The 25,516-nt window shown below is 40.9% G+C and overlaps 1 protein-coding gene across 2 annotated transcripts; it reads left to right on the plus strand.

The window, feature by feature from the left end:
• On the plus strand, positions 1–25,516 carry Brs3 (bombesin receptor subtype 3). 2 transcript variants are annotated; one of them, NM_001433933.1, is made up of 4 exons: positions 1–233; positions 19,981–20,353; positions 21,898–22,249; positions 23,705–25,516. In NM_001433933.1, exons 1-4 carry the CDS (start codon positions 224–226, stop codon positions 24,116–24,118), a joined length of 1,149 nt encoding a protein of 382 aa, NP_001420862.1. In that variant the 5' UTR covers positions 1–223; the 3' UTR covers positions 24,119–25,516. The 2 variants fall into 2 exon arrangements, with proteins under 2 accessions (NP_001420862.1, NP_690058.1); NM_152845.2 differs by lacking the exon at positions 1–233 and having other exon boundaries at positions 19,800–20,353.

Here is a 25,516-nt window from a genome sequence, read left to right on the forward strand (position 1 = left end):
TGAGAACAGGAAGATGGGAAGGAGGACAGTGAAATGCTGTCCTCTGGTCATACGATGACTGTTTCACATAGGGATTCAGAGCAGCTGTGTAGTCTTACACAAGAACAAGTCAAAAAAACTGCAGCCTGGATAGAAGTGGGGCTCCCAATGCCCCACTTCTAGTTGAAGACCTATTGGCAGTTAGTGGCTTCCAGGAGAGGAAGAATCACTTATCTCTGAGGATATGGCAACTGGTAGGTGCCCATGCCCAAGGGGATGATCCAGTACTCATGTACGTATGAGCAGGACTAACCAAACTCAATGGGTTAAAGGCATAAATAAATAAACAAAGAAATAAGAAGGTATCAGATTGTGAGGGAGATGTGATGGGGGTATCCAGTGGGGAACTGGAGAGAAGTGAGAGTAGATATGATCAAGAGATATTGTATATATGTATTAACATTTCAAAGGATAAATAACTTATTACTTATTATTTAATTGTTATTATAATCATTAATATAATTATTACCATTTAATTATTAGTATTTAATGAATAATTTATTTAATAAACACATGAAATTTAAAAAGAACATAATTATAATTATTACAGATAAATAACCAGTGATAATCATCTACCACAAAATTTAGACTATTAATCTTACATTATAAAGTTTTCGTAAGCTCATTTATTACTTCATAGTTTTTAAAATACCATAGCCTATTCTTTCATTCTTTCCAATTTTCTATCTTTTCCCCCTTGATTTATTGCAGTGGATCGAATTCTAGGGCCATGAGGAATAAGACTATTAAGAGTAATTTTTTAATGCCTTATTGCTGATCTTATAGAAGAAAAGGTTCAGTCTTTCAGTGTTCTGTATCTGAGAGTGTCAGGGTCTTTGTGGATGCTCTGTACAGTAATAGAGAAGCATCTTCCCCTCTAATTTAAGAAAAATTGAGAATTCTTCCTTTTGTTACATGGATGTATGCTGTATTCTATCAAATGCATTTGTGCTTAAATTGGTAAAATCTTGCGGGCTTTCTTTTTGGCCTATTAAGATGGTGGAGTACACGGAGTAATTTTCATGTATTAAGCTACTCTTGTGCTTCTGGAATAATATCTGCTTGGTTGCTTAGTGTATTACTGAGCTCTATTTGTTAGTATTTTATTGAACAGTTGTATTCCAAAGTCCACAAACCCTATTAACCTTCTAAACCTTAAAAAAACAAATTCAGTTTTTTATTGAGAGAGGGTCTCATTGCATAGCCCACACTGGCCTGGAACTCATTATACAGCCCCAGCTGGTCTTAAATTAATAATCCTACTGCTCAATGTTCAAAATACTGGGATTGCAGGCATGTGATATCACACTTATTTCAACTCTATTTTCAATTTTTTATACATAAAATTGTCTGATTTATCAGTTACTATGTGATGCTTTGATACATGTATGCATCATACGATGTTTAAATCAGGCTAAACATTTCTGTCTCTTCAATCATTAATTAATGGTAGAGCAATCAAAATATTTCCTTCTAGATTTTAAGTATATTATTTTTATCTGTACCCAACATACAGTGCTATTGCACACCAGAACTCCTTACTTTATGTAAACGCATCTGAGTTCACATTCATCAATATCTCCCTCCTCGTTCCTCCTTTACTAGGTTTTCTAGCATCACTCTGATAGATGAGAGTTATCATTCTTCTATCAATTTGTATGAGATCCACTTATGACAGTGTGATGCTTAATATTAATTGTCAACTTGTCAAGACCTCCATGGATGTAAACTACCTATACAATTAAAAAATAAAACATTAATAAAAGTAGTTGAAGAAAACACAAAAGTTAGAATGATATCCTGTGGACATGGTTTGGAAAAATTAAGATGTTAAAGCGTCTATACTACACAAAAGGATGTGCTCATTCAATGCAATCCCTATCAGAATACCAAAGATTTATAAATTGAGCTACAAAAATGTTAAAGTGGGTATGGAAACACACACACACACACACACACACACACACACACACACACACACACACACACTAGCCAAACAAAACTCAAGCAAAGAGAACAAAGCAGAAACAACTGTGACTACTTGACTTTGACTTCAAAATACTGCACAAAGCCATAGGAATCAAAATAACATAGCATTTGCACAAAACCGTCACAGGCTTGTGTGGAAAAGAATAAAGAACACAGAAGTAACACATGCATTCAACAGACAATATTTTTTTGACAAAAATGCTAAGAACAAGCAATGGAGACAGAATTACCTTTTCAATAAATTGTGTTGGGAAACTAGAGCTTCCACATGCAGAAGAATTACCTTTATCAGCCGTTACAAAAGTCAACTCAACAGACAACTGTAATTTCCTTCCTTCCTCTTTCCTTCATTCTGTCACCCCAGTCTTCATGTTAGGACCTCATATTTTAAGTTGAGATCTGGTGTCGCTTGTTCTGCTTTCTGGAAGAGACTGTGTAGCATTTGTATCTTTTCAGGTGCTTCAGAGTATGTATTCAATTTTGGTACTACTAATAGAGCAATTCAAATAACCATTTTCATGTTGGGTGAGTTTTGATAGTTTGTGCTTTTTGAAGTATTGACCTATTTAATCTGACCTGTTAACTTTGTATGTGTGGACTCGTTTATAATAATCCCTTCTTTGCATTGGCTAGAAGGTCTATAGTAGTATCTTAGATGGTGATTGATCATCTCTTTTCCTTTGTCAGTCTCACTAGAGGATGATCTATTTTAGTATCACTGTAAATAGATCACATTTCCCAAATCACTTGCTTCTGACTGTCATGTTTGCAAGTGTTTTCACATGTTTTTACTGTGAGTTGAATTGTCATTTCTTTACAAAATGACACATTTTCTGTTTGCTTTCATGATTTGCCCCTTACCTTTAGGTTTCTCAGGTGTTTCATTGTAATTTTTTCATGTATTTCTTTGGGTCTATACTGTTTGGGGTTTGTTTTGCCTCTTGAATGTAACACTACATCTTTCTATAAATTTGACATGTTTCAAACATTATTTCTTCAAATAGTCTTGGGGATACAGTCTTGCACATAGCTCAGGCTGGCCTGGAACTCATGCTGCCCTGACTTCTAGCTCCCATGAGTTAATATCAGGGGCATGTACCATTGCCCTCAGCTTCAAACATTTAGAAAAATCTCACTCTTCCTCTTCTTTTCCTAGGGATACAATACTCTAAAACTTCAAGCTTTTGTTAGCGTCCTGTAATTCCTGATGCTTTAGTCTTCCAAATCCCGCTGCTTTTCTCCAGTGTTCAGACTGGGTGATTTCTATTGAGCTGCTTTGGATTTCACTAATTCATTTCTGTCTTGTCTCAACTTTCCTTTTGAGCTGCCCAGAGAAAAATTTAATGTTTTAATGTTATTTTGGTTCTAACCATGTCCAGTTCATTTTCCTTTTACGGAGTTTTTATTCCTTTACCGAAACTTTCTTTTTTCCATTTCAAGATAATCCCTAATTGCTTGTTGAAGTACTTTTCATAACTTCTATTGTGAAACAATTCAGATAACCAACATCTGAGTCATCTCCGTGTTGGCATCCCTGTATTATCTGTTCCCATTCAACTGCAATTGCCCTGGTTCTTGGCATAATGAGTGGCTCTCTATTGTTTCTTGGACATTTGAGGTATTGTTTTAGGAGAATCTGGTTCTTATTTAACATTCTATATTGGCAGGTAGGCACCATCCCTTGTTAGGTATGGTGTATAAATTCATGTGAGAAGAGATTTTTAGCCAATATCCACTGGGCCCAGCCAAAGTGAAGAATCATTATTTTGCCCATGTGATTCTGTGACAAAAGTGGATGTGTGTCATGCTCCATCATTTCACCTTGTTGATACTAACTATAGGTGAAAGATGACCTCTGACATTAGGTCCCATTGATTTCTCAGTGGACCACTAATCAGAATGCAGACTAGCTTAACAGCACCTCCAATATATTCATTCAGTATAGTTAATGCCTAGTAAGAGGGGAAACCTTGACTCCCTGCTGGGCTCTCATTGGAGGGATCTGCAGGACTCACCACCATGAGATTTTCCAGTGCTGAGCTCACAAGATACCTCACAGTATCCCTTTGCAAACCTCTATCCTTGTTTATTCTGCTGTGTCTGATGTTTTGAAGGATTTGTTTTTATATTATGTGCACAAGTGGTTTCCCTACACGTGTGTGTATGTACTGTGTGCATGCCCGGTACCTGCAGAGGCCAGAAGAGGATACTGGATCCCTGGTGACTTGAGTTATGGAGGGTTGTGAACTGAGCTCTGAATGATGGGAATGGAACTCATATCTTCTGCAGGAGCAGCAAGTGCTCTTAACTGTTGAGTCATCTCTCCAGCGTCTAGTAATTCTATAAGCTGGGAGAAGAAAGGGCTTTGAAGAGATATGCTATTCCATCTTGCCCAGAACAGAAGTCAACGCTTCCGGTAGACTGTTAGTCCTCCCAAATCTGCAAGGAAATGTAACTGGGCAGAGGAGTGATGACCTTGCCCATGGCTCACTTGCATTTCTTTTTTTAATGTGGCAGCAGGGCTACATTGAGGCTTGTGATAATGATGACAACAGGCTAACAGTTGTCAAATATTTTCCAAGTGTCAGGCACTATTCTAACCATGGCCCATTGAGAATTGCCTATTAAAGGTCCATAATCTCATATCCACAAGCCCAAATATTCAAAAAGATCTGCAAATTTTAACATTTAAAAATTCATTTGGTGGCAAAAAAGTCTGTCCTGAAATGACATTTAGCTATTTATATTTTTTATCTATCATGTTTAATGTGAATATGCATCCATTTCACAGCAGAAATATTAATGCATTTTTTCTATGGGATATTGCCCCAGAAGCCATTAGGGATGAGATGAAATATACAGCATATGCACCATCTTATCTTTCTAAAAATCTAAAATTTTCTGAATTCTGAAATGCAGCTGGCCCCCAAGGGTTTTGGATAAGGGGTTGTAGATTGGTTCCAGCTTATGTGCCTGCCTCTAAGATTCCATTAAGGGAACATTTTCCCTGATGCTTTAAAGCTCTTTCCAAATTATAACTGGACTGACATAAGTGAGCAGAAAAGGAAGAAAGAGTTGGATAAACCTAAGCGAAGAGGCTAGGCAAATGCATCTTCTATCAGCAACGTGATCTCTTCATGCCAGAGTACAAATGCCTGACCCAACTGTTTTCTTTATCATTAATAATCAAGCTGAAAATTTTCAGAGGCCTAATGACGCCTATTCAAGTAGGAATAGCATGCTGTTGACAGATGAGCATATAGTCACTTCAGTCTCTTCTGAGCTTACTCCAGTGTTCTCAGCCTATACTACACATGAGAATTCTTACTCCCAACAGTTTATCTTAATTAACATTTAGCCACTAATAGAAATCCAGGAAGCCTTCTGCACACACACCTCTCGACTTGAAGATGTCTTAGAAGCTAAGGTCACTCTCATTGATTTGTGAGGGAAACCATGGTCATTTCATTTCATTCATTTAATAAATAATTACTAAGAACGTGGTCTTCAGGAAATACTGTAGTAGATTGAGTGCACTCTGAATTAATAAGACTGAAATATTCTCCTGTATATTTGATAACAAACATCTTGAGTTCAAAGTAGACATGGAAAAAGGATGTTTGTGCCACTTCTAATTTCTTGAATATTGAATTATTCATTCCATTAACCAGTGACTTTCAAAAATGGGTTACGATATGGCATTTCTACTGGGAAAAGCATGAAAAAGAACTCTGTGATGCTAGTTATTGATGTAATGCTGTCTGTCCCCTTCACGGGAAAAGAGAAAGAGAACAACAGACAAAAGCCATAGCATCCCTGAATCCTACTTTGAAAGCCTTAACTTATTTTTAGAGTATGCAAGCTTGCTTCTTATCAGGCAGCGTTCATTTGAACCTTCTGATACCGAGTTAGGCTTTTCTGAAGCCCCTAACAAACACTGCTTTCCAACCCTTTGCTGTACATTAAAGCCCACAACAGAATGATTGATTCAGAGCCCCTGAAGCTTGGTACCTATGTAGGCAGAGACACCTCTTAAAAACTTCCTGATGATTCTGAGATTCTGTGAGGACTAAGAGCCACTACAAATATCGATTAACCCACAAAACTGCAGAAGTCCAGATTTGTGGACTCAATTGTATGCCCAGAATTTTATAAAGTTCACTTCACTACATGCCAGCCACCGTGAGGAAGAACTTGATGGACATTCATTTTCTTTTATTCTCAGACAGTCTTGGATCAAAACATTTGCTTATGGGGCAGTTGGTTTACCTGCCTCTTCATTTCCATAAAATCCTTGAAAACAATTTCAAATATACAGATACACAATGAAAACACAAGGCTTTCCAGGATACTAAGGAGAAGGATCACTGGCTGCTCTTTCCAGCTAATGTTGTTAATTAATTTCTATTTGGGGATCCTGGGACAGCCTTAAAATGATCCTGGGATGTAAGTACTATAGTTCCCATTTTAGAGGTGGCAAAAAAGAAATCAAATCGTGATTGAATGACTTCCCCCAGGTCACATACAGCAGTAGTAGAACTGAACCCCTAACTTCACAGGAGCTGGTGTGATGAACTAGATATGCTCCTTCAAAGCTCATAGGGTTGAAACTATAACCTCCAGTGTGGTTCCATTGGAGAAAGGGTCTGTAAGAAAGTAATTAAGGAGAAGTAAGTCCTAAAGGTGAGGAAGGCCTCAATTTGATAGAACTAACATCCGTATAAACAGGAACACCATCCACACACTAGTGGCACAGGCCTTTAATCCTAGCACTTGGTAGGCAGAGGCAGGAAGATCTCTGTGCATTCTAGGCCATCTCTGTCTACAGAACAAGTTCCAGGACAGCCAGGGCTACATAGGGAGGCCCTGTCTTGAAAACCCAAAGGTGGGGTGGCTGGAAAGATGGCTCTAGTGTTAAAGGCTGGGCTCACAACTAAAGAAATAAGAAACACCAGAAATCAGTTACTCCTCCACCCCCCACTCCTACCTTGTGTCTTTCTCTGTCAAACTAGCAGTGTCCCTCTCCCTATAAGAGGCAAGATACACCAGAGAGTCCACAGCAAGAGTGAGATATATGAAAGAGGAGCCAACAGGCAGGAGTTTTGAGCAACTGAATAATTCCAGAGGTGAACAAATTTCAGGCTATTATCCATGGAGTTGACTGTAGATCTGAAGAAACACATCACGTTGCCCTTCTAGGCAAAGTGTGTATGGCTGGGGCTTCTGATGGTTTCTGAACCAGCAGATGTAAGTAGTGTCATTAAATATTGTTTTACTGGGAATGACTTGAGGCAATTACTCCTATTTTCTCCACAAGTCATCTCTGACTTTGATTCATTGTACCAAGACCCTGCTAAGGATGCTTGTATGTAAGTGGTACTGCTTTACCATGCCCAGCTCATTATGAAAATTTATCTGATGTCAGTAGGGATTCAGGAACAAGATGTACCAGCAATTATCCCTAGCTGCAACAGACAGCTAGTAGAGGAGGTCAGGGAGTTCAGGGCAACTTACATAAGCATTTGCGGTTTTTGGTTTGATTTGGCGTTCTATCTGAGGACTAGTTATTTGGCCAGATCTAAAATGTTCTATAGTTTGAGGACAGTGATTCTAGAGATCTAGCCAACAGAGAAAATCTCAACTGTCAGTTTCTATAATAAAAAGCAATGCTCGCAGGTACTTGATAATTAGGGTCTCCTGGGTCCTGATAGGAATTCGTTATTCAAATGGTTTGTTCTGTATTAAAATTTGGTAGACTTATATTGGGATAACCTCATTGCTTCTCAACAGCTCTATTCCTCAAGGGTCTCTTCACAGGGACTGCTTGTCTTATTATGGAGGAGCAGAGGTGCCCTGCAATTTGCAGAAACAAACACCTCTAATAGTCAGATCTCAATCATCTGGATCTAGGTCTGTCTCCTGGGATCCTGAAAGGGGTATTTCTGTATTCTACTAAAATGGTAGACCTACTCAGCAGTTGTTTTCCTTCTCCTAAAGGGGTTTGGTGAGTGAAATCACTGGCCATGAGTACTCCTGCGGTGGAAGTGGACTATCTATTGAGCCACAAAACTCCCATGCAGGAGATAGAGCACCTTTTAAAGGAGCGTATGGTAGACAAGCCCTTTTAAAGAGGTCAATAGAAGCATGCTGCACAGGTGCATGCCTTTAATCTCATCACTGAGAAGACAGAGGCAGGGGCATCTCTGTGAGTCCAAGGCTGGCCTGGCCTTAAAAGCAAAAAGGAAGTCAGTAGAAACTTCAGTGGGGGAGCTAATTAAAGGCTGTTATGTGAGAGGCCACTTGGTAGATCTTGGAAAGAGACAATTTTAGCTTAGATTACAGATCGTTGAAAATCTGTAATCAAAGCTGGAGAGCCTAGTGGTTAAGAATGTCCAGCGCATGCAGAGGATCCAAGGTTGGTTCCAAGCACCCATATTGGGCAGCTCACAGCTGCTTATGACATCAACTCCAGGAGGACTGGACACCTCTGGCATCTGTGGGCACCTGCACACACAGCATGTATCACCCTGCAACCCACATTTACACATAATTTAAAATAAAAGTTAAAAGCTATAATAGCTAATCTTTTACTGTATGTAATCTCTTTTGTATGTAAACTAATCCAATTGAAATTTTCATTGCCAACAAGATAAAAGAAAATCTTAGGTTTCACATGGCATTTTTGTTTCTTAGCTTCTCCTCACCACGTTGTGTTGTGCCTGGCTTCTTCCTCCAGGGAGTGCTACTTTATGTCTTCTGATACCCTGCCACCTTCTTTTATTTTGCTGTCTAAATGAAGGAGTTTTGTCTGAAGTTCAGCCAGGGTCTCAGAATGTTTTGGAGCCATAATAATCAAAGAATCCTGGTCAGTTAGCTTTGTCTTGTATACTAATTGATGTACACTAGTGTCCGGTAACTTCTTTAAGGGCTTATGCAATCAACAGGATTATATCAAGGTTTCTGCCACAGGACATCAAAGGTGGGCTTCACTATACTCAGGAGGATTCGGACCTTTCTGAAAGTGGTAGACACAGCATCTTTAGGCTCTAAGGCATTGTAGAATCTTTTGCAGTGACATTCATAAGTAGATGAGTAGTCCATAAATATACCTTAGGATACTTCAGCCATTGCGGTTTGGGCAGTTTGCCTTAGGAACCCCAACAAACATAGCAATTTGAAGGTGAGACAGTGTCAAGGGGAAGACTGAACCACTTTACTATGAGCTCATCACCCTGAGCAGGTCACCTGCCACAGTAACCATGCTTTCACACTCTAGACTCCTACAACCTGGGTAAGATAAACCCCAAGGCAAGTAGCAGACTGTGATGCAAATAAGGACAACTTTCTATCGGTAGCCAAGAGAGTTGTTCCAAACCTTTTAGGTCACTGTACTTAGCCAGCTGAGAAGCCAAGAGTAAGAACTGTTGTAAAGCCAGCCTACCCTTTTTCTTTGATTATTTACACTTTAGAAGTTCAGGACCACTTTTATTGAAGCTCAAAAGAAAAATCTCAAGGCAAGCTAGCTAAAAGTCTCAGCAGTTGCCTGGTGGAAGAAGTTGGAGAAGAAAAAGAAAAAGCCACGTGGAGAAAGGGGATAACCTGAGAGAAAACAAACGGACAAGCTCAGAGTGTCCACAAAAGCATTCCAAAGCTATCGCTCTACAGGTTTTCTTGTCCTGTTCAAGCACTGTAGCATCAGTCTGGATCTAGTTGGCTTTTCTGTTAGGGACTAAAGTCCTTCTAGATTTCGATGCCTGGAACACGTTTCCTGTTCAAGCCAGGCATAGTGACACACACCTGCAATCCCAGCACTCAGAAGGCAGAGGTAGAAAAGTTGCTTTGAGCTCAAAGCCAGGCTGATCTACGTAGTAATTTCCAGGCTAAAGAAAGCTAGCCCATCTTAACACAAACAAATGAACAATCAAGCAAGCAAATTAATAAACAACCCCCAACTGCAGCCTATCAAATCAAAACCATTTCATAGCCACCTCTCTAGATGTTCCTTGTATTTCACTAGTGTATTCATGATCCCAGTACTTCACCTCCTTCCCTCCTCCAAAGCCTCTCCATGTCTTGAAGCATAGATATGTATTCCAGTGCTCACATGCCAACCGCCTGCTGTGGACACTCTGTGCCTTTTGATCTGGCCTTGATGCAGGTTTGAAGTAACACAGAGCAGAGGTATTTGTAGTGAAAGCTTTCAAGTGTTATCAGCTCCCGCTTATGGTTAGCACCACCTGCTCCCACTGCAGTTCTGAGTTAGTCCAGCCCACCTAAGTCGCAGCCAAGAGGTCAGTTCACTAAAACTCCATCTTCCTTTATCACTATGATGGGATATAGAGACTGTTCTGGAAGAAAACAAATACATAGAATGCCCCCTCCAAAATATAGATGTCCCTCCTCCCTGGAAGGTGCCATTAGAACACCAACCACAGCCAACACACACAGGCCACCTGACCAGGCAAAGTGAGTTGTTTTTTCTGGAGACATTCCACTAGTTCTCTGGTGAGGTGCTAGAGCACCTCATGCTGAGCTGCAAGTGGTAATCTAGAGGTCAATCAATGTCACTAGCTAATTGATAATGGGAGAGCAAAGACGAAATGATGCTGGAAAGACAGGAGGAGGATGGGAGAATGAAGAAGGAGCAGAAAGGAGAGGGAAGGAAGAAGGGAGAAGGAAGGCTCTGCTGCTTCCGTCTTCCTGAGAACTTCAGTGCTGAGCCATGTCCTGCCACTGGGTCTTCCTCCTGGAGCCAGGAAAATTGCAGGGAAGGACTGGTTCCCATCAGCCTTACACTGTGGCACAGAAACCAGGCTGGATCACACACTGCAAAGCAAAGCCCACAAACTCTAAGGAATCTAATCCTACTTTCCACCACAGATCCTCCTGCTCAGAGTTCTTCCCTGATACCCGCTGGCCTCCTGAGTAGGACAGCCTTTCAAAGGAGATCACAGGGCTGTGGTTGTAGATTTGGCAGTCTATCTTGCCTACCAGAGAAAAGTCAACAACTGACCTGAAGGTGTCCATAGAAATCTGTAAAGAGGTGAAGCTGAAGTTTATATTGAATATCACTAGAAATGGCAGTCAGGTAGGATTCTTGATGTAGTGTGGAGATGGGAGAGGGCACTGGGGATGAGAACTTGGCTGCCCATAGGAAGGCAAGGCTCATGGAACTGCTTACTCAAAGTCCTACAAAATGAATTTTACTCCTAAAATGAAGACTACTTTAGCTGGGGGTGGTGATGGTGACGAGTGCAGTTCCCTCTTTGACTTTAGGCTACATCAACAATATAGTTCCAGAATTTGTGGGTTAAGAAAAAATGAGATCTAGTGCTCAATAATGCTTAAGAATTTTAAGACAATGAAAAGAGGTACATAGATCTTCTAAACACTGAGCTCTGTGTGAACATACAGGTCACGTGCCCATGAGGCTGTTCATATAGCTAGGAAATCTTGTCAACCCCCAGGAGATACTGGTAAGGGTAGGAAGAAAAAGCAGAGGTCTAAGAAGCAGAGAGACTGGGGTTGGGGCTTGATCTGGCCTTGATGCAGGTTTAAAGTAACACAGAGCAGAGGTGTTTGTAGTGAAAGTTTTCAAGTGTTATCAGCTCCCATCCAGGATAGGCAGGAGTGGGTGGGGGAGAGACTACAACCTGACAAAAGATGACCATATTTAGTCATCTGCAGGACTGTTTCCCAAACACAGGAACTCTGAAGCAAACCTGGGCTGAGAGGAAACCTAAAGTCTAGTCTTCAAAGTCTGCTCCCATGGAATTTTGCTCCCTGGTACCTTTGTGTGGAAGAAAGGTAGAGGGATGGAGTTAGGGAGTGGAAGGCTTGATTGACATGGATTGCAGGCCACACTTCCGTTAGAGGAGCGGTAGTGAATAGTAGCAATTACAGAATAGAAAGTCATGGGGCGGGGTTGGGGATTTAGCTCAGTGGTAGAGCGCTTGCCTAGAAAGCGCAAGGCCCTGGGTTCGGTCCCCAGCTCCGAAAAAAAAAAAAAAAAGAAAGAAAGAAAAGGAAAAAAAAAAAGAAAGAAAGCCCTAGAAGCCATATACTAACAAACCCATTTCCCTTCTTAAGCAGCACACTTCTCCACAAAGCAAAGATAATCAGGGGAAAAGGGCTTTTGAGGTTCCTGATTGTGTGAGGTAAAGGCATAGAAGTGACAGTCACAGTGGGCATAGTCAAAAACACCCGAGAAGGAGGTGCTATTGGGGACAAGGCAACAACTTTTCCATTACTGTTCTTCCCAGTCCACGAATACTTTCAGAAACGTCCCTAACAGGGCCAGCCTCTTTGGCAAATCAGCCTTTGAGCTGTCTTTCAGCCCATCACATGAGGCAAGGATCACTATTGATGCACATTTTCTATCACAAATTACCACCCACACTTAGCCCTTCTACATAGATAAAGCTCAAGGATGACAGAAAAGCTATGAGTAATTCCAGACACCTGCCTCTGTGAAGGCAGAAACACAGCTGATCTAGCCCAGAAAACAGATCTCTGACACCTTGTGTTCAGGGTCAGAAGGCATTCTCTATTATTTCTGCCGTAGTTGGAGAGTGGAATAAAGGAACTTCCTGCCTGCTTTGTGCACTAAGAAGTCTCCAGTTAGGCTAGCATCAGTAAAAAAGAGGGAGTTAAGCAGGGACAGGAAGCTATGGTGTCTTGGCTGTTCCCACTGTTCCCTTGGCAATGCTAAGTTTCCTGCCTGGGTAATTCTACCCATTCCCTCTCCTGGATTTCTCCAAAGAACCGTTGAGGCAGGGAGGTCTGGACCTGAGCTCCTAAAAGCACTTCTAGTCTCTCACATTTGTGGAGGCAAGGGGCAGCAGCTTGCTCCTAACCCCTAGGAAAGAGCACTGCAGAGGCCTAGGCACAGAGGAATAGAATCCTGTGGGGCTTCTCTAGACCTCACAGAGAATGTTGCACTTCCCACCATTTCCTGCTTTCTTGAGATGATTCTAAATCCCAGTAAGTCTCACTTCAGGTGGCTTTCTTCCTCAACAAACAACAAGAATGATTTTTGGATCTATCCCCCTGATAATCCATGAGCAAATGCTTCTCTGAAAAATAGAAGAGGCTGCGGGAACATGGGAAGGCTAACAGTGTTGCCTGCCCTGAGCTCTGCAGAGGTGCAGGTGCAGCTGTGCCATCTCAGTTAACCAGAAAGAGAGAGAGAGAGAGAGAGAGAGAGGGGGGGGGGGGAGTCTGGTAGTCAGAATCTAGGCTTGGAACTGAAAGAAGAAAACACAATACAGGATTTTGGAAAGAGTTTATCAATCCTTGTGTAAAGACAATGGATTGCTTTCGGGGAAGCTTGAACCCTTGTTTTCCAGTTTCTGCTTTCACGCATTTTTAAAGTCATGCTTATATAACCTTCTCAAGTCCTCATCACTGAGTGCCATTAAGTCACTGCCAAAGGTTCAAGTATCTGTCCCAGATTCATTATCTTGAAACCCAGAGAAATAGCAAAGAGTAATAGTCACCTAAATTCAATATCCTAGCCTTGTAAAAGTCAAATATAGCTACTTTCATGTGTAAAGGGAACTAAAGAACAGATCAAACCAGGCAGCTTCAAGTACCCAGGACTGTAACAAGTGGAGATTGGATTCAAGAGAATTCTAGAGTAGTGACACTAAATTGATTTTCTGGCTTCACCAGCTTACCCACTTTGGTAATTGGGGTTTGTTTTTGTTTTTGTTGTTGTTGTTGTTGTTGTTGTTGTTGGTATAGCATTTTAAAGCTCTTCCAGGGGTCCACTTTTTGAGGTTATATCTATAATTTAGTATAGCAATAAGCACTAAAACATGTGTTGTGTACAAGAGATCTTGAAAATGAATCATTGTCTTTTCTTTTTTTCGGAGCTGGGGACTGAACCCAGGGTCTTGTGCTTCCTAGGCAAGCACTCTACCACTGAGCTAAATCCCCAACCCCATCATTGTCCTTTTAAATGGTGTCATATACCCTAAGAGACAAAGAAAAGTGTACCGGGGTTTGAAGGATCTTGGCAGCTTTTTATCAACCCTTCTGTTAAGAAGTCTCAACTTACTGCAGGGAAGTCCATTCCACAACCTTCTGTCCACACAGGCCCCTATCTGACCAAAAGTAAGATGTCCAAAGAGCCCTCACTGCCCAGAGGCTCTGCACTATTGGCCACCATACAGTCTTCTCAGCTTTTCACCACTTGTATAAATGGTACCAGCATAGTGGCTAATTTCTAGGAGAGAGATCCGGCATCCTTGAACCCAAGTGAGATGGAGGGACAGATCTTCGTGTTTCTACAGTGCTGTACTGGGAAGTTACTCCTGCATGAGGACAGTCCTGCCTAAAAAAGGCAGGATGTGCAGCAAACACCCAGTTTAGTCTTCACTCCTTACAACTGCTTCCAAGGCAACATGGTACCTGCTGAGGACAGACAGAGACGGTCCCTCTTGTTCTCATTTGAGCTAGATGGTACACAGAACTATTTACTCAGCCAGAAGGAAAATGGATTATGTGAAGCCAAGGCATCTCAGAAGTAACAAAAGAAAGAAATATGAATGGAAGCATAATTATAGATTCACAGTGCTGCGGACATTTATTGTGCTTGTCAGGAGTCCAGAGTCTTCTTCTTGCTAGGATTTCTGTGTGTCTTCAAACCTTCAAACTCTCTTTATTAGTCACAGCTCATCTGCTGCATGTTTATTTTCCTCTAAGTGATATTTACTTTGCATCTCATTGTGTTTGATATGTTTTAATATGCTCTGAGTTTGTACTAGGACTGTTTCTTAGACACCAAAGTAACGGGTAATAATGAAGATATTATGGACATAGTCCCACAGCCAAGAAGTCTAAACTCTAAGAGAGAGTTCTTTTGAGTGTGTGAGTGTAGTCTGGGAAAGTAATTCTCTTGCATTGTACTGCCAAGAGTTTGCATGGCCCTGGAAAGGCACAATATAGATCCTGTCATCTATCCGATTATGACATCCTCCTGTCCCCATTTTTGGAGGTCATAGGTCTTCTACCTTTGCATTCAGGCCCTCCCTTAGTCCATTTGATTAGTGCTGCGTTTAAGGCAAAAGAGTGTTAAATAAGTTCTTGGCCACTCTCTGGTCTTAGTTTCAAGTTGTTTTTCTTACTTTTGGGATTTTTCTCAACACTGGGTTTAGGACTCCACACTTGTCTTTTTCTACCCATTTCTAAATTTGGAGCAAAGTCACTCTCTTGATAATTTGTGAAGTCTGCTTCATCTTTGTGGTGGTTTGGATAGAAATGGCTCTCATAATCTCAGGTGTTTGAACGATTGGTCCATGGAGAGTAGCACTATTCGGAGGTGTGGCCTTATTGGAGTAGGTATGACCTTGTTGGAGGAAGTGTGTCACTGTGAGGGTGGGCTTTGAGGTCTCCTATGCTCAAGTGAGGCCTAGTGTGGCACACAGCCTCCTTCTTCTCCCGGAGGATTAAGGTGTAGAACTCTCAGCTCGTCCTTCAGCACCATGTCTGCCTACAAGATGCCATGCTTTCCACCATGTTGATAATGGACTGAACCTCTGAAACGATAAGCCAACTCAAATTGAATTTTTTATGAGTTGCTGTGGTCATGGTGTCTCTTCACAGCAACAATATCCAAACTAAGACAATCTCATTCTCTAGATACGTGATATAAAGGGTTTTTTTTTTCCTTCTCATACAGGAAGAGACAGAGTCCAGGTAGCTCAAGAATGTTCTGGTTGAGAATGCATTGTCATCCTAAACACCAAGTGAAGGTTCTACAAAGGCATGAATTTTATCTAAATCTCTAAAGAGTCAGAATTCATGAGGGTCTGGGGATTTCACTTAGGACATCTTTGACATTAGTCAAACAAAGTACAAATGACATCTTGAGAAACCACCTTGATTAACATGGGTTGAGAAAGTATGCTATGTTAGAACTAGTCAAAGCTCGTGGCTTAGTTGAAACTCTCTCTCTCCTCTCTCTCTCTCTGATAGGGGAGTGCTTAGGAACACAGGCTTTGAAACCTCTACTCATGGTCCATGGCTCAGGTTGGTGCCTTGATTTTTCCAGACCTCCAACTTCCCCAAATACACTCAGGAATAGTAAAGTCAGTCAAGAGAAAGCAGTAGTGAGATCTCCCTCATTCTGGCAGTTGTGAAATGCATTGCAGGAGGTGAGAATATGCTATCCACCACCCAGTGGACTGCAGTGAACAAAGGAGACTGATGGATAGGAAAGTAACTCTAGAGATTCTTTAGCTCTGTTTAAATAAGAGCATCATTAGAATCCTTTTTCTCAGAAAAATGGGTAAGAGAGGATTACATGCATTCATAGGTTGGAAGGAAAAGAACAAGGGCTAGCATACCAGTGACCTGGAAAAACTGTAAGAAAGAATACTAAGATTGGAAGAGTAACATGGAGATTATGTGGAAGTGGTGGGACTCCAAGCAACAACAATACTGGACAAAATGTCCATTTATTAGCACAATAAAGATGCGTTGAAAGACCCAGAAGGCTTCAGACATTGCCAATAACTCTAGCTGGGACCTTCTCACAATCGGTATAGGTATTCAAAGATGCTTGCGATAGAAGACTTGGCAAGAAACTGAATATCCCATGTGGGCAAGCATGTGCTCCTGCCAGAAAGATTCACATTGTATGGATGCTTGTGTACTTTCCTTAATTTTTGCATTAAATTTTAAAGCTAGGTGCTAAATCTTTCTCATCCTTGCATCTATTATAAGCATGAGCTTAGTCTTCATGGAATCCTCTGGAGACTGCTGAAAATGTCTTCCTCATCCATATCTTCTTGGGGCATCTTTCCCCAGTCTCGTGTTCCCTCCACATTTTCAAACTTCATTGGTATCTTATTTTTATATCATGAATTAAGCCAGCTGAGAGTGTCCAGTCTGCATTTTAATCAACCTCAACAGACAGGCAACCATTATTATACCATATAGCACATAGCTTTAGAACACCCCAGCATGCCTCACTGCTTCCTGTGCTCCTTAGTACTCATCCCCATTTCAATCTTGCGACCAAGGCTAAATATGTTCCATATATGTCACATCTGTGTTTCAACTTTTTCTGAATTTTATACTAAGGAATCATAGCATATGTCTGGTGCACTTCATTGCTCATATGGTTAACATTCATCCATTTTGTGACAAGTAGGCAAAGTTTGTTGTTTTTGTTGCTGCGTACTATTCCACTATTAAAAATTAATTCTGCTCTTTATTTTCTCACAGAAGAGAATTTAGATATTTATAATTTGTTTTTATGAAAAAACTCTCACATTCATGTGCATATTGGTCTCTGTGTGGACATATGCTTTTCATTTATTTTTGGTAGATACCTAAGACTAGAATTGTGCAGCCATATGGTAAGCATCTGCTCTTCATTAATTGAAGCACCTTAAACTGGGAATAGTAAGTAAAAGGCTGTAAGTAAGTTGTATAGGACTGGGACATGTGATTGGGGGTATGGAGGAAAATTCCTGAAAAAGAAAGATCACTGACAAAAGAGGTAAAATCACACGAAGATAAATTCACTTGCCTTGTAATTTGAACCACAGTGTTCAGAAAGCCTAAAAAAATGTATGCAATGCAAAATTTCCTTAATCAGTTTTAATTGTAGTTCATACTAATCACAGCCTGTGAGATTAGGCATATGTGAACGGTTGAGTATTGGGGGACAGGTGGCTACATCTGGGAATAGTCTCCATAAACGTCCACTTTTAGGGAGGCATTAGATTTAGTCATGCCAAGAATTTGCTTTTAACCAAACACTCCACATAGATGATTCAATTGAAAACTCCAACTCTTAGCATCTACCACTACAATTTGTGTTTATTTCATTTAGCCTCTATAAAGGCCTTTCTGAATATTTGTGTCTTCTTGAAGTAGCAAATTGTGCGGATAAGATTTGAGGGGAGAGCGCTTGCCTAGGAAGCGCAAGGCCCTGGGTTCGGTCCCCAGCTCCGAGAAAAAGAACCAAAAAAAAAAAAAAAAAGATTTGAGGGGAGGGGCATGCAATTACAAATGTGAACAAAGAGGCTGGTCATAACAGGATTCACTATTGTAAAGTACATTCACAAGTTGAACTGTTGTTCTTATAATGGATCAAATCCCATTAAGTAATAACGAAAAAACCCTACACTTTTTTTTCATCTTTATTAACTTGGGTATTTCTTATTTACATTTCGATGTTATTCCCCTTCCCAGTTTCCAGGTCAACATCCCCCTAACCCCTCCCCCTCCCCTTCTATATAGGTGTTCCCCTCCCCACCCTCCCCCCATTGCCGCCCTCCCCCCAACAATCTAGTTCACTGGGGGTTCAGTCTTAGCAGGACCCAGGGCTTCCCCTTCCACTGGTGCTCTTACTAGGATATTCATTGCTACCTATGAGGTCAGAGTCCAGGGTCAGTCCATGTATAGTCTTTAGGTAGTGGCTTAGTCCCTGGAAGCTCTGGTTGCTTGGCATTGTTGTACATATGGGGTCTCGAGCCCCTTCAAGCTCTTCCAGTTCTTTCTCTGATTCCTTCAACGGGGGTCCTATTCTCAGTTCAGTGGTTTGCTGCTGGCATTCGCCTATGTATTTGCTGTGTTCTGGCTGCTACACTTCTTCTTAACACAGAAGTATCAGAGCAAGCACTCTTCTCCACCCCTGTTCCACCTTGTCACCTTTTAGTACCTTGGACTAGAGTCCTAGTAGTCTCTTTCCACTTTCCTGTAACAAATATTCTATTTTACACCTCCCCATAGAAGACACACACACACACACACACACACACACACACACACACACACAGAGGTATGTGCCTCTATGTACATTTTCTGTATAAATTGGCCTTTCTTTCTGGTGCCAAAGTGATGGCCTTAATTTTTTTTAAATCCTTTTAGTTGATGAAAACATCATCTACATACTCCTTAACTCAGGGGTAATTTACATTATTTTTTCCACTGGAGAAAGAATAATTTTCATTCTTACAAAACTAACTATTTTGGTCAAGACCTCCAGAGGCATTATTCTGTGTTATTTTGGTTGTAGAATAAGGCAGGTACATTTGAATATTTTTTTAGAAAAAAGAACTCCTTTAAAAGCTTTTCGGAAAAGATTTCTATTTAAACAGACAGTCAAATGGAAAACCTGATTTTATTGAGACACTAGGAGACAAAATGACTGGTGATCTGCTTGGAGTTTTCATCGCTTGTAGGTTGCTCCAGGGACATGAAGGTTGGGAATTACCATGTGTCACAGTTAGATAGTAAGTCCAGGTCACTGGATTATTGCTTTTGGGAGGTGACATGAGCTCTGTCAATGTGTGATTGATTTGTTGTTTCAGTGTCTTTCTGATATTAAATTTTGAGGAGTGGGCTCAAGTTTGTGCTTTGGGGGCCATCTATCTGTGTTTGTCATTTCAAAACCAGTGCATTTGAGCACCATGTGATGGGAGATGGTAAGGCTTTTTTTTTTTTTAATTCACTAAGTTCTATCTAGACCATGCTGGGTAGAAATGAAGATATAAGAGATTCTAATAAATAATTAGATGGCTTAATAAGCCTAATTATTCAAAGGACTAGCCACCCCCCCAAAGGGAAAAGCAAATACAGGGCATTTCTTTAGCCCTCTTCCTCATCTCATGTCATGAGAATGCCAATGAGACTCGTCCATCCTCCACCTCCCACTTCCTGGTGCCAGATCTGTAAGCGCTTAGCCAAGCATGCTGGGAGACACAGAACAACTAAAGGGAAGGAGTAGCCGGATGTCTTGGGTTTTCTTCCCATTCCGTTCTGTTCTGTTCTCCTGACACCACCTCATTGCTAGACGTAGGCACTAGACGTGACAGTCAACTACATCTGAACTGAGCAGAGAAGAGGTAGTGAAGGCAGAGTGTGCAGGAGACATGTCTCAAAGGCAGCCTCAGTCACCTAATCAGACTTTAATTTCCATTACAAATGACACAGAAACATCAAGCTCTGCCGTCTCCAACGATACTACACCTAAAGGATGGACCGGAGACAACTCTCCAGGAATAGAAGCACTGTGTGCCATCTATATCACTTATGCTGTGATCATTTCAGTGGGCATCCTCGGAAATGCTATCCTCATCAAAGTCTTTTTCAAGACTAAATCCATGCAAACAGTTCCAAATATTTTCATCACCAGCCTGGCTTTTGGAGATCTGTTACTCCTGCTGACTTGTGTGCCAGTGGATGCAACCCACTACCTGGCAGAGGGATGGCTGTTTGGAAAGGTCGGTTGTAAAGTGCTTTCCTTCATCCGGCTCACTTCTGTCGGTGTATCAGTGTTCACGCTAACAATTCTCAGCGCTGACAGGTGAGTTTCTTTTCTCTGTTCTATTTGCCGGGATATGAAATTAGGGAAGAGGTGGGGGGGGGGGGAAGAAAGAAAAGCGTGTGCTTAGCATTTACTGGCTACCGGTTGGCTTTTTCTCACACTCTGTAACCTAAATGTACGATTGAAAAAGCAGCAGCATTTAAATAAAAGTTAGAGTAAAAATGTTAAAATGCCTCTGTTAGCATCTGAAGAGTGCTTGAAAAATATGTGCTTTGGGCTGGGGTTTCCTGTCTTTGAAATGTAATTGTTTGCCTGAAAGAATAGCAAACGGTGTTTTTATTTTCCTCCGGCTTATTAAGTCAGGCAAATTGTTGCAGGTGCAAAGAAAAATACTCATGCTTTATACATCAGTGCAGCCTAGTGGTATAACAGAGTCAAGATGAAAACATTGATATAGGTGGGAAATGGACCGTGTATGCACTACCATGTACCAGAAGGATGGTAAAGAGAGAAAATGCATCTAATTTATTTGAAAGTCTCCAGATTATCTAACGGGAGGTAAACAGTAAGGCTTCCAGCTCCCTGGCAATTCAGTGTCATGCCATCATTTAATTCCATTTGTTTTCTTGAAAAGCATGGGGTGACATTATCATTCCCAGAGAAATAAGTTAATTCTGATGGACTTTTTAAAAGTCCTGTGGCTTTAGCCTGTGAAACAGTCTCACTGTCAGGGAGTTGGGGCTCTGCGTTAGGGTGTTTTTGGTTTGAATACTGTATTATACTGTATAGGATATTTATCGCTGAATAGCCACAAAAGCATGAAAAAATGAGGCTCCAAATATTACATTTTTTGAAGGAAGCCCATAGGTAATTGATGCCTGGCAGTACTGACAAAAATATCTTTATGTGCTGAAATCTGAAAGGTGCAAAAGCTTGCTCTCTGTAAATATTGTTATTACAATTTATTATTATTATTATTACTATTATTATTATTATGCTGTTGCTGTTGTTCTTGCTGTCTATATTCTTCTTGAGGGCAGACTCCCATAAAGACTACAGGTTTTACGTTGTCTCTGTCACAATGAGGAGGCATCATTCCATGGGCTTAACTTCTGTTTTTATCCTAATCTCCACTGATCCATTAACTTAGGGGATGAAGTAGCCCTTATGAATGGGGAAAACATGAGCTCTCTGGAAATCTTTTCTAGAAAGACTAAAGACTACTTATACTCTTCTGGGGGAATTAATTTGATTAACATGAATCACATACATACAGAAATTTCTTAGAATACTTATGACAACACATAGGTGGTGAATTATTCTCACACAGAAAAACATGCTTAAAATGTCCTAAATAAAAAGTCTTCCATAAAATTACAAAATTGCAGTTCTGGAATGCCTCATGGGAGTGAATATGGGACAAGCTGATTAGCATAAGTAAAATCACCAGGCATATTCTTTGCCTTTAGATCCATATCCAGTTCTTGTTGGTTCTATATGACTGGAGACGAGGAAGAACTGAATGATTGCTAAAGTCCTATGTGTCACTGATTTCAACTCTGCCTGTGATTCTGTGTTTCTAGATACAAAGCAGTCGTGAAGCCACTTGAACGACAGCCCTCCAATGCCATTCTGAAGACCTGTGCCAAAGCTGGTGGCATCTGGATCATGGCTATGATATTTGCTCTGCCAGAGGCTATATTCTCAAATGTATACACTTTCCAAGATCCTAACAGAAACGTAACATTTGAATCCTGTAACTCCTACCCTATCTCTGAGAGGCTTTTGCAGGAAATACATTCTCTGTTGTGTTTCTTGGTGTTCTACATTATCCCGCTCTCGATTATCTCTGTCTATTATTCTTTGATTGCCAGGACTCTTTACAAAAGCACCTTGAACATACCGACTGAGGAACAAAGCCATGCCCGAAAGCAGGTATGTATAAATTGGTACTCCTGCAAATACAGCCTGAATTTACGAGTGAGCCCCCTCCAACCGCTCTTTAGTGAGCTGCATGGCATTTATCTGTGTAGACATCAAATAGCAGTCTACTGCTGTTGGTATGAGGATGGCCTCTTACTTCAGTCTGAAATTTATCACACACGTGAGCAATGCTTAGCAAGTTATTTGACCTCTCTGAGCCCCAATTTCTTTATCTGTAAAATGAAGAAGAGGACTGAATGGCATAGATAGATAAAACTCCCAGCCTAGTTCCTGATGGTACTCTAAATTCGATCACTGGTGAGACTATTAGTATTGTAGACAGTGGCAGTGTGCGAGCAGTCAGAGCTATTTATCCTATAGATGTGGATCTGCATAATGTAAAATTATAGAGCAAAGAATTGTTTGCTTTAGCAAGTATCACAGAGTAGTAGAAATGCACAGAACAGTAAAACTGGCAAGACTCGCCACAATTACTCAATGCCAACTACTTCTACATAGATAAGCAACCTGAGGTCTGAGGACAGTGGAGTGAAGTACCCATAACAAGAGAACACAGTGACTCACACACACTTGATTAAGATGTTGGTAGAGTGAGGTGTGCTCTCCTTTCGTAACTCTGTTCAGAATGAAAGGACAGTACCAAAACATTGTCCTGTTTTCATTGGAGATTGGAGAGGCTTCCATTCTGAAGAAGAGGGACGTGGTGTTTTACCAAGCAGTGAGAGGGAGAGCGAGAAGAGGGGGAGAGAGAACTATTCTTTTCTGTGTAGTTTAGCAGTCAGTTGCAAAGCTGTGTTCATGAGCTTCATAAGCTATATACCTAGTGTCCATGTGATCCAGCTACCTTTGTTCTGCCCATGGTTCTCTGAGGTGCATCTCTTGTACTAACATGTGAATAGGAGGACTCTCATATATGCTGGATGGCACGTTTTGTTTTTATTCCTCTTCTGAGACGATTCAAATCCCTATAGACTAAAAACAACTTTAGTACCGACCTGACAACGTCCCTAAACTGCTGAAGACTGCTCTCCTGTCAGCTTGTGCGGATGCAGTGAAAGCTGTTCTCAATAGTATCACTCCTTTTAGTGAGATTAAATCACTGGGGATTCCACAGCACTTCTTGACTTAACTAGAGTATCTCAACTTCCAAGGACGGTGGGAGGCCTCAGAACGAGAGTTAATGAGACCAAGATCATAGGTTACCATGCCAATTAGCTTGTCACATTCTGTATCCACAGGCAGACTTCCCATGTGTCCCAGCTTATAAGCATGTGTTCAAAGAGAGGCCAGCTTTTTAACTGTAAATTCCTATGTCAATCTAGAGTACGGTATTTGTTAAAACATTTCTGCCAGCTTAAATGATTTTGCTTCGTTGTGTGTGTGTGTGTGTGTGTGTGTGTGTGTGTGTGTGTGTGTGTGTGTGTGTTTATTTTTCTCCCCATGTAGATTGAATCCCGGAAGAGAATTGCCAAAACGGTACTGGTGCTGGTGGCTCTGTTCGCACTCTGCTGGTTGCCGAATCACCTCCTGTATCTCTATCACTCATTCACTTATGAAAGCTACGCAGAGCCTTCTGATGTCCCTTTCGTTGTCACCATTTTCTCTCGGGTGCTGGCTTTCAGTAATTCCTGCGTGAACCCCTTTGCTCTGTATTGGCTGAGCAAGACCTTCCAGAAGCATTTTAAGGCTCAGCTCTGCTGCTTCAAGGCAGAGCAGCCTGAGCCTCCTCTTGGTGACACCCCCCTTAACAACCTCACTGTGATGGGGCGGGTTCCAGCTACTGGGAGTGCACACGTCTCTGAAATTAGCGTGACCCTGTTTAGTGGCAGTACTGCCAAGAAAGGAGAGGACAAAGTTTAGATGTTCCATTTAAAATGATTTTAAGTCTCACTGTGTGTATCCAGCTTTAAGCTGTGCATAATACGATGTCTTGGCTTTTTGTTGTTCATGAATTGTGTTGAAATTTCCAGAAAGAATTATCCTTGTAAGTAATAGACAAACCATCATTTTCTTCAAGGTGCAAACAGTAATGCCATTTGGGTTTTCTAAATACAATGAAGCCCACCAAGTAGAGAAAAACAGGTTTGGAAATACCAGACAACTGTGAAGAAGGCTGTATAGAAGGGATGGCAAAGAAACAAGATAAAGGTTTAAAAATTGAATTGGATCCCATCTCTCTGATGCGCCTCATCTCTCATGCACTTATGTGGTTGTCATAAAATAGTGTTTGTGTTTATTTGTGCTGTAAATTTAGGGATTCTACTCTGAAGATCAAAAAGAGAGAAAACATCTCTTGCAGTGTTTTGTAAAATATCTATCTATCTATCTATCTATGCTTTCACAGAGTGATTGCCCTTTTCCTTCAATTGCCATTCCATTATAAGAAATCTTACAATTGAAACAAAAATGTTTTAAGAGTTGGAGGGTATTTAGCGCTGAGTCTGGGGCAGGGTGCTTCCCTTACTGGGTCAACATGTCCTGAATTTATGTAATTCTACTGCCATTTGATTAATAACTAGGCAAAGCCATGTCTCACAAGTGTTGTGAGGAATTTATCTTATTCACAGGACGACCAGGGGCCCCAGAGGAAGATTTTTTTGTCCAAGTTTCTAAGCTGTCACTGTCAGAAATTCTTTGCTCTAAGGAAACTCATTTCATTTGGGTGAGCAGTGCCCTCTTTCTAAAACCCTGAGGAACTGCCATGTGACAGCTTCAGCACCTGGCTGTGCGAGCACCATCAGATCATCTACCTGCTTGATTTTCCTCAACTCGATGGGTGCCTAAGTCCTAGAGCTCACCTCTGTTTCTAGAAGTCAGACAGGAGGCTCTGACTCTCTATCCTTATCTCCAGCTTGCTAACACAAATGAGCTTGTTAATAACTGTAATTGGGAAAACAAAATCCTTGTAGTCAATAGATTTGTCAGACTTCTGTTTGTGCTTTCAGAAAATGTATTCTTGAAGTAAATAGAAGCTTACCTTTGGCACTATAGTTACATTCGTATTTTTAAAAACTTGATTTTTTTCTTTTAGAGTGCTTTTGGTATTTTTGAGCTTTAAATGGCTTGTGCCGTTGTGAACTTCTGCTAATTATGTGGCTCAAAAGGGGCGGGGCATACATCAACACTGAGCTTTAAATGTCCTTACAGTTGGCTTACTTAAAGTGGGGGTGCTAATATTGTATTAACATTGCTTTAAAGTGAGCAAAATTGTTGTAAAAAATCTGGAGGTGAGCAAATAAATAAAAAATAAAGTATGAA

This window comes from Rattus norvegicus, chromosome X (assembly GCF_021556685.1).
Source record: "Rattus norvegicus strain SHRSP/BbbUtx chromosome X, alternate assembly SHRSP_T2T, whole genome shotgun sequence".
In the NCBI taxonomy this organism is placed as follows: Eukaryota; Metazoa; Chordata; class Mammalia; order Rodentia; family Muridae; genus Rattus; species Rattus norvegicus.

Bases quoted from the DNA above. Each gene is read 5' to 3' on its own strand.
- Brs3 (NM_152845.2), top strand. From the start codon at position 19,920: ATGTCTCAAAGGCAGCCTCAGTCACCTAATCAGACTTTAATTTCCATT. The intron at 20,354-21,897 runs GTGAGTTTCTTT...CTGTGTTTCTAG, and splicing joins ACAATTCTCAGCGCTGACAG to ATACAAAGCAGTCGTGAAGC. The intron at 22,250-23,704 runs GTATGTATAAAT...CTCCCCATGTAG, and splicing joins AAAGCCATGCCCGAAAGCAG to ATTGAATCCCGGAAGAGAAT.